Source organism: Caloenas nicobarica, chromosome 32 (assembly GCF_036013445.1).
Source record: "Caloenas nicobarica isolate bCalNic1 chromosome 32, bCalNic1.hap1, whole genome shotgun sequence".
NCBI classification, from domain to species: Eukaryota; Metazoa; Chordata; class Aves; order Columbiformes; family Columbidae; genus Caloenas; species Caloenas nicobarica.
In genome coordinates, this window is record NC_088276.1 from 860,720 (window position 1) to 870,257 (window position 9,538).

The 9,538-nt window shown below is 53.8% G+C and overlaps 1 protein-coding gene across 1 annotated transcript; it reads right to left on the reverse strand.

The window, feature by feature from the left end:
- Positions 1-1,017: 1,017 nt before the first annotated feature.
- Positions 1,018-1,950, reverse strand: LOC136000286 (olfactory receptor 14J1-like). Its single transcript, XM_065654063.1, has one exon. The coding sequence runs from the start codon at positions 1,948-1,950 to the stop codon at positions 1,018-1,020; it is 933 nt and encodes a 310-aa protein (XP_065510135.1).
- Between the last annotated feature and the right edge of the window lie 7,588 nt (positions 1,951-9,538).

Below are 9,538 nucleotides of genomic sequence, written 5' to 3' on the forward strand. Positions count from 1 at the left end.
GACAACTGCCATGGCCAAGGGGACAGAGACCTGGGTTCTGTTGGTCCCTTCCAGCCTCACCAGTGCCCTTTGCCATCTCCATCACAGGCTGTTCTACACGGTCCTACACCTGCCCCTCTTTCCCTGCAGGCTGCAGACATCCATCTCGCTTCCTCTCCGTGTTCAAATTTGTCAAATATATTTCTTAGTAACAACGTGAAGTGAAAAGCACTCCTCACTGGAACTGCTGTATTTATGTTAACACGTTCTATATCTCCTCTTCTGGTTTTTTTTTTTTTTTTTTTATGATTCTTCTACCTATTCTCTCTCCAGAAACATCTCCAAGTCAAAAATTATTTCAAATCACAGAATACGTCAGGTTTGAAGAGAGCCCTTGTCTCACTCATCTTGTCTCACTCTCCTGCTCAGGGCAGGGTGAACCAGGGGAGGTTGCTCAAGGCACCCACCCAAGTTTACATCATCCACAAAGGCACTGAAAGTGCACTCTGTTACATCATAGAAGGGGAGAATAAAGACGTTCAACAGTGTTGGCCCGAGTGCTGGTCACTGAGAGATGACACTGGTAACTGGCTGCACGGAGGACTTTGTACCACTGATGATATTTGGGCTTGATGGTTCAGCCGACTTCCCAAACAGCATCCACTTCTTGAGCCCCATCAGCACCACTCTGCCCAGAAGGAGACCATGTCTGAGGCCTTGCAAATGCCCTGTACACAACATGGCTTTCTTTCCACTGTCCATTTGTGTTCAGCAATCTTTTCCTTGTCCATCACATTCCTGGAAATGGCTGCAGGAGTACGTGTCCCATCCCCTTCCCAGGAAGGGAGATAGGGTGGCTGGCTTGCAATTCTCCGAGTTCCTGTTTGTGCTCTTCTTGAAGATGGGTTTGAGGTCTGCATTTTCTAAGGACCCCAGAACCATTCTGGTTTCTATGGCACATTTGAGAGCACAATATGGAATCACGGGCAAGGGTGCTATGGAGTGCTACGGACTGCTATGTAGAATGAGATGGACAGTTTATTGCTTCGGAAAACACTTAGATACGAGTTTCCACAGGGCATCCTTGAACTCCTGGTTCCTCATGCTGTAGATGAGGGGGTTCATTGCTGGAGGCACCACCGAGTACAGAACAGACACCACCAGGTCAGGGGAAGGAGAGGAGATGGAGGGGGGCTTCAGGTAGGCAAACATGGCAGTGCTGACAAACAGGGAGACCACGGCCAGGTGAGGGAGGCACGTGGAAAAGGCTTTGTGCCGTCCCTGCTCAGAGGGGATCCTCAGCACGGCCCTCAAGATCTGCACATAGGACACGACGATGAACACAAAACACCCAAATCCTAAACAGACACAAACCACAAGGAGCCCAGCTTCCCTGAAGTAGGACTGTGAGCAGGAGAGCTTGAGGATCTGGGGGATTTCACAGAAGAACTGGTCCAGGACATTGCCCTTGCAGAGTAGCCGTGAAAATGTATTGGCCGTGAGCAGTAGAGCATTGAGAAACCCAGTGGCCCAGGCAGCTGCTGCCATATGGACACAAGCTCTGCTGCCCAGGAGGGTCCCGTAGTGCAGGGGTTTGCAGATGGCAACGTAGCGGTCGTAGGACATGATGGTGAGAAGAGAATACTCTGCACCTAACAAGAAAGCTAAAAAGAAGACCTGGGCAGCACATCCCGCATAGGAAATGACCCTGGTATCCCACAGAGAGTTGGCCATGGATTTGGGGACAGTGATGGAGATGGAGCCCAGGTCCAGCAGGGAGAGGTTGAGGAGGAAGAAGTACATGGGGGTGTGGAGGTGCTGGTCACAGGCTATGGTGGTGATGATGAGGCCGTTGCCCAGGAGGGCAGCCAGGTAGATGCCCAGGAAGAGCCAGAAGTGCAAGAGCTGCAGCTCCCGTGTGTCTGTGAACGCCAGGAGGAGGAACTGGGTGATGGAGCTGCTGTTGGACATTTGCTGGTGATGAGCGTGGGGCACTGTTACAGGAGCAAAAGAAAGTGACAATTTAGGAGAAACTTCTCTGAGCAAAATCACATACCCCCTCCCCCCGCTCCACACCCCTTGTCCTTTTCCAGACCTTCCTTCAGCTCCGTGGCTGAGCCCTGGGTGGTGCTGGCTGGAGGTGCCGTGAGGAGCAGGGCCTGTGCCCGCTGGCTGCCCAGGAGTCAGCCCTGCTCTGCAGCAGGGGTCATGAGAATGGGGGAAGAGGGTCCAGTCCTGGGGTTCAGCTGTGTCAGATGGACCCGTTCCTGGTGCAGAAGGGACTGTCAGCATCTGCTCTCCTAGTGATAATGAACCAGGACAGAACAAGGCAGTTTGAGAGGCTTGTTTTTTTGCAGCTTCCTGCAACTCCACTGGAGAGTGTTGTTGGGTGTCAGAAACCCTCAGCATTTCTGCTGCACTCAGGGAGAACAGAGCGAGTCCTGCGAGACCAGAGGATGCCTGTGGGTCAGTGCAGAGTGATGGCAGTTGGTCTGTCCCTCTGTCTTGCTCCAGCTGCCCTTTCTGAGATGGAGGCTGATCACACTGGCATGTTACCCTGAAAAGCCACTGGGCACTGCTGAGAGCAGAGGGACCCACCTCAGACCATGACATGTCCCACCCTTTCCTCAGGTCTCAGCACCCCACTTCTATCCCAAGACACACACAGCTCATTTCACAAACCGAACTGCATTTCTTCCATCATAGCATCTCTGCACTTCTGCATGGGGAATTCAGATAATGCTCATTCCCCTGCCCCACAGACTGCATTGCCCACAGCCCCACAGGTCAGAGCAAAGCTGGGACACATGTTCCCATGGACACACCTGCAGGAAAGGACCCACAAGATCAGGCTGTGAGTCTACAGCTGAAACTCCCATCCCCAGAGAGCCCGACAGCAAGAACAAGATCACAACAACAGAGACCCAGAGAAAGAAGGAAAATGCGGTGAGGGTGGGTGTGAGAGAGGCCGGGGCAGAGGCAGCCGGGCACTCAGACAGCGTCACCCTTCCCCAGCTGTGCAGCCACCTCCCACACACCAGCATTGCCGGGCAGCTGCTCTCAGCCCCTGTGCTCTGCAGAGGGAACTGGAGCTCTGGCTGCACAGGAGCTGCTTCATGCCTTGGAGCCCCCGGCCCTGAGGGCAGAGGCTTTGCTGGGTGGGAGAGGAGGCGAGGGGGCTGCTCACAGGAGGGATCTGCACTGCAGAGGATGAAAGGGAGTTTTCTGTGTTCCCCCTCCCATAACAATGCCAGTTTTATTTTCCTGTCATTTCTGATCATTTCCCTGCTGCCTGGACATTCTCCTCCTGGGAGGTGTTTCCCTGCCCATGTCTCTTCCCTGTCAGTGCTCACAGACCATCCCACCCTCTGTGCCCTCACCCTGGCCCTACAGATCCTGCCTGTTCACAGGGCACTGCCTGGGGGCATCTTCCTGTTTGCAGGTTGGAAAACAGGACAGGTCAGACTAAGGCTGACGGGTTCAGCAGATGTGATGCTGGTGCTGTGCACAGGCAGAGCAGCAGCTGAAGGGATGTTGTGAGGCTTCTGGCAGATGTACTGATCATTCAAAGTTGCAGCTCAGGAGTCACAGTGACTTGTTTAGGCACGAGAGCTCATTTTCATTTTAACCTTTCCTGCACCCCCCAACCCTCGGGATAGGAAACTGAAAAGACAGGCTCAGGAAAGCTCCCTATCTGTCTGCTAATCCTTGCATTGATCTTCTGCTTGAGGCATCCACTTGGAAAAATCCTGGGGGTGATCTGGAGCTGTGAGCAGCTCTGATCCACACAGCACCCCCTTAACAGCAGAAGCACCTTTCCTGCCTTGATAGGAGTCTCTCCTTCCCCCCACAGCTTCTCCCCACAGCACTGTGGGGATCTCCCCGGGCAGTGCTGACCCTGGCAGGTGGCAGAGTCCCTGCCCCAGCACAGCCCTGGGGTGCAGGGACCCTGCTCTGCAGGACAGCCCTGGGCACCCTTGGCTGCTCACCCAGCTTCACAGCTGTTCAAAATTGCCTGATAACAGCCCCCTCCTTACAGATCCCTCAAGCTGTGCCTGTGCTAACTTGAGGAGATGCCTCCAGGAGCTACAGCTGCATTGCCCTGCACCCAGAGACTTATCATGGCAAGGCTGCAAAGATTTCTCCTCCAGTGAGCTCTCAGTCATCCTCCCAGTCCTGACCATCTTTCATCTCTCTCTGCCTTGCTCGTCTCCCTGAGACCCCCAGGCAGAGCCCTCAGCCCTGCTGCGCTTTGCAGAGGAGCTGCTCCTGGGCAGAGCTGTCTCTCTGCAGCGCTGCCGCTTGCCATGAGCTCCCTCTGTCCCAGGAGCCCAGCCCAGCTCAGCAGCACAGGAGCAGCCCAAGGCACTTTAATGACCCCTCTGGTGGGTTTGCTGCTGAGTCCATGAACTTCAGACCCTGGATGAAGCTGAAGAAACCTCTCAAGAAGTCCAAGTCGGATTCAAACTCCAAAGTTTCTTGTAATGTTAATGGGTCCTACTGAGGAACACTACTGAGGAACAGACTCCAGGGTCTGGTTAGAGAAGAAAACTGGAGGCAGAGATGACAGATCAGGAAAACCAAGGTGAAGGTCTCTCTGATGCTGAGTAAACCTGGATGTGTTTCATTAACCAAAGGGCCAAGCCCTGACCCCCAGCCCTGGGAAGGCAGATCCTGTCCCTCCCACGTTGCCCAGGGCCCTTCCTGGGACAGTGTGATGTGGGGCTGTGCAAGGCCAAGGGCAGGACTATGGTCCCACACCTCCCAGGTTCCTGGCTGGGGACAAGGAGGCCATGAGGCCCCTGTGCTGTAAGGACAAGGTGTCTCCTCACAGGCATCAGAGCTGGAGACAACAGCCATAGCTAAGGGGAGAAGCAGCTCATGTCTTGTGGGGGCTTTCAGCCTCTTTACATCCCTTGATCATCTCCACAACAGCCTGTCCTATGCTGTGGCATCACCTGCACCTCTTTCCCTGCAGGCTGGAGACATCCCCCCTGCTGCCCACCTGGCTCTTGTCTGAGCATCTTCCTTCCTTTGCTGATCTCTCTCCATCCTCCCCAGCTGTTCCTTGAAGCACAAAGCCTTGGGCTGATGCAGACTCCCTCTGGGTGACCTGCTCCACCACAGCACTGCCCTTCCACTCACATTTCTTCCTGCTCATGTCCAGCCTGGACCTCCCCAGCTGCACTGTGTGCCATTATTTATTTCTCGTGCTCTTTCCCACTGTGAAGAAAACCTCCACCATCTCTGAAACCACCCTTCCAGCACTCTCAGGCTACTCCTACACTGCTGCAGCCTCCCCAGCGCTGCTGGGCCAGAGCAGCCCAGGTCCCTCAGCATCCCACACCATGTGCACAAGGTCCTGAACCCTGCCTTGGCAGAGCCCTACACTCTCCAGTTCCTCCCTGCTTCTCCAAACTGGGAGCAGCACACTGGCACACACCCGTGTGTGTGGGGTCACACCAGTGCTGAACCGAATGGGATGAGAACTCCAGGTGTCTGGGTCCCCACGCTCCTCCTCATGCAGCCCCGTGTGCAGCTGCCTTGTTCATGGTGAGCGTGCAGCACGGGCTTGTGTGGCGGCCCTTGTAGTGCCCAGGCCCTTCTCCTCAGGGTCACTGCTCAGCGTGTCAGGTCCTGCTCTGTCCTGATGGATGGGGTTATTCTCCTGCCCCGATACAGAACTGGCCACTTCTCCTTTTAAAACTTCAGAGATTCCTGATGGTGGAACCCCAAATTTCTCAAGGTCTGGACTCTACCTGCACTGCTGCAGCCGCAGTCCCTCAATTCCAGCCAGGGGAGGGACCACTCGCCCGGGGAGCCCCCGGTGCCCCCTAAAGGAAAGGGGGCTCCTGACCTCCAGGACTCTCCTGAGCCGAGGAAGAGGCCACTAAAATGGTAGCAGTAGCAGGGTTCCATCAAGAGTTTATTCAAGAAAAAGGAAATAATTTCCAATTTCCCTAGCACAGTCTTTCAGTGCTGCTCTTCTGTTCCTTATCCTGGTGCCTCTCCCTGACTGCTGTGCCCCACTTTCGGTGGCACCAGATTGTTGGGGGGCATGGCCATGTGCCCCTGCAGCCCCAGGGCTTTGTCATTGGTGCCCTCACTCACAAGGGAAAACCCATCTGGTCACTCCCCACATAAAGGAGCTCCATACATCCAAGAAACTTCTTCACTCTGAGGGAATCCCACTGCTGATCCTTCCAGCCCGTCTCTCCTGAAAAGCCTGTACCCACCCAGTGCAGCACCCCAAGCTGTGTGACTTGTCCCACCATGCCTTGGCGGTGACTCCATGGGTGTCAAACAGCACAGGCTGCAGCTTGTCCTGGCTGTGCCCTTGGCTGAGGGCATCAGTGCACAGTTGGGCTGTGGCACCTCAGCTGTAGCACCCGGCCAAGCTCTGAGAGTTCTCGGGAAATCTGGTGGGTATCAAGAATCCAGGTCCCCATGTGTGCAAAGGTTTGACTTCAGAGCAGAGAAATGTCACAGTGGTTGGCAGATGGAAAGTTAGGGCTGAAATTGGGCAACAGGAGAGTGAGCAAGCCCTGCTGTCCCCAAGGCCAGAGAGAAACAGGGCTGGGAATGACAGAGCTGGAAGGAAACGTGTGTTTTGTCAGTGGCGTCTCTGCTGCCCCTGAGGTACTTGGGCAGACCTGTCACTGATCTCTAGGAATGACAAGGTGCTGCTGACAGGCCCAACGTCACAATGGTTTGTCTGTTCCTTGATTATGTTATCAAGGAGTTGAGAACAGGTTTGGTGAAAAGAAAAAAAGGAGATTTGGAAGTGTTGCTATATGCATGGATACCGCGGTGTGAAGCGCTTCCTCTTCATGGGCTGCCCTACATCTCCTGGATAGAGAAGGGACAGATCTTGCGATGCTTCAGAGGTGGGAATGAGTTTCTTGCACAAAGACACCGAATCTGTCTGCAATGCTGTCTGGGGTGTCTGTCCCACACTCACTGTGGATGGGGATGGCTGCCCTGGACAGGACCATCGCTGTCCCTGCCCAATGCATGTAGGGGTGTGTGAGAGCCTTGGCACCTCACGTAACACTGCAGGCCTGTAACTGGCATTAAAGGGAATAACCACCCTGAATTTGATTTGTCAATCGATTTATAGAATAATTTCAGCTGGAAGAGACCTTCAGGATCATCAAGTCCAACCATAACCCAACTCTAGCACTAAACCATGTCCCTAAGAAAACCAACTAAATGTCTTCTAAACACCTCCAGGAATGGTGACTCCACCACTTCCCTGGGCAGCCTGTTCCACTGCTTCACAACTTTTTCCGTGAAGAAATGTCTCCTAATATCCAGTTTGAACCTTCCCTGGCACAATTAGAGAACATTTCCTCTCGTCCTATCACTTGCTACTTGGGAGAAGAGACCAACACCCTCCATGCTACAATCTCCTTTCAGGTAGTTGTAGAGACTGATAAGGTCTCCCCTCAGTCTGTTTTTTTCCAAGCTAAACAGCCTCATGTTCCTCAGCTGCTCCTCATAAGACTTGTGATCCAGGCCTGTCACGGTCCATTCGGTGATGGACTCGTGATGCTTCATTTACCTTGATCTTGAAGTGCAAAATTAAGGCAATCAAAAAGCCAAGAGGTTGTAATTCAATCATCAATATTTCTTTATTTATTTTGCCCATAAAGCGGCACGTGATAGAGAGAGTGGAGAAAAAGGAAAGGAAAGAAAGGGGGAAAAAAAGGGTTGGCTACCACTACGAGATCCAAAGGCGTCCCTATGGTCTCATGTGTCGTGAGAAGAGTCCTGCCAGTTCTTCGTCGTGATCCTTGATGCTTTGGTGGGGAGAGCTCAACGATGTCCTGTCGGGAATCGTCTTTTATGCTTCTTCACCCCGCTTCACTCCCATGGATTGAGGCCAATCTCTGCCTTTGTTTCGCAATCCAGGCTTAACTGCGCAGGCCTGAAGACTCCCCGCTTCGCTTGCCAGAACCCGTCTGTGCCTGCATCGCCTCGGTTTAGGGATCTCTTACTGGTCCATTGGGTGACCTCAAGACCTTTGGAGAGCCTCTGCCCATGCTCTTCTTCACTGGCCTTAGTAGCAGGGAGGAGGTGGGGGCAAGTTTGACTGAGGCAGCAGGTGAAAATCCATCTTCTGGACAGCAGCTATAGTCCCCAGGTGGGAGAGACCTGTAGAACACAATTCCTTTTAGGAGGTGGGGGCAAGTCCGGCTGCGGCTGCAGGTGGAATCCGTACAGCAGCCATTGTTACCTGTAGCCCCCGGGTTGGAGAGACCTGTACAGCACAATTCTTTTCGTCAGGCCTCTCTCCAAGTCATTGTCCAATTCTTTCTATCAGGACATCTGTTCTCCAAGTCCCTGACGGTGATGTTGAGGCAAATACCGTTCTTCGGACTGACTCTTTCACCTTCCAATCCCTGATTTCTGTGATTCTGTGAGATGGAGGGGCCAGGAGAAGGAGATGTGAGGAGATGGATGGATTAGGAGATAGAGACACCAAGAGAGAAAGGGTTGGATAGGTAGTGGGTGAGGAGATGGGGATGGACAGATGGATGGAGACACGAGGAGATGGAGACACCAGGAGATGGAGATGGAGGGACCAGGAGGTGGGTGAGAAGATGGGGATGGACAGATGGACAGATGAGGGTGGAGACACCAGGAGATGAAGAATGAGGGTCAGGTGGGTGGTGGGATGAGGAGATGGAGGGATGGCCATGTGGAGGGATGGACGGATGGACAGATGGATGATGGACAAGTAGACACTGGCCAAACAGATGCCCCCTGATGGGCCCTCCACCCACTCACACGTCTTGTTGGGCAACACCAACTTCCTGGTGGCCCCAAAATGGATCCAGATGAACTTCCCTGGGAGAGCAGCAGTGGCCACTGCCCCTGGCAGGCCCCGCCCACAGACCCCGCCCACAGGCCCGACCCCTCCACTCACCAATCAGGAGGAGTTGACGGGAGATGTTGGGATCTTGGGTTTTCCATCCTCCAGATGAGGTTGGATGAAGTTTGGGATATGTTTGAGGGTCTCAGTTGGGATTCAACACCCTCCAGGTGGGACAAAGTTGGGGAGATCTTGGAGTCTTGGGGTTCAACGTCATCAGCGTGAGGTGTGACAACACTGGGGGAGATGGTTCAGGTCTTGGGTTCTCCATGCTCCCAGGTGAAGAGGGATGAAGTTGGGGAGATGTTTGTGGATCTTGGTTGCGGTTCAACATCCTGCAGGTGGGACAACACTGGGGAAGATGTTGGGGGTCTTGGGGTTCTCCACCCTCTAGATGAGGTGGGACAAAGTTGGAGAGATGTTTGGGGTCTTGGTTGGGGTTCAACATCCTCCATATGATGTGGGGTGAAGTTGGGGAGATAGTTGGGGTCTTGGGGTTCTCCACCCTCCACATGAGGTGGGACAAAGCTGGAGAGGTGTTTGGGGTCTTGGGTTCTCTATTCCCCAGGTGGGACAACACTGGGGGAGATGTTGGGTCTCAGCTGGAGTTCAACCTCCTCCAGGTGAGGTGGGGTGAAATTGGGGGAGATGTTTGGTCTTGGGGTCCAACATCCTCTAGAT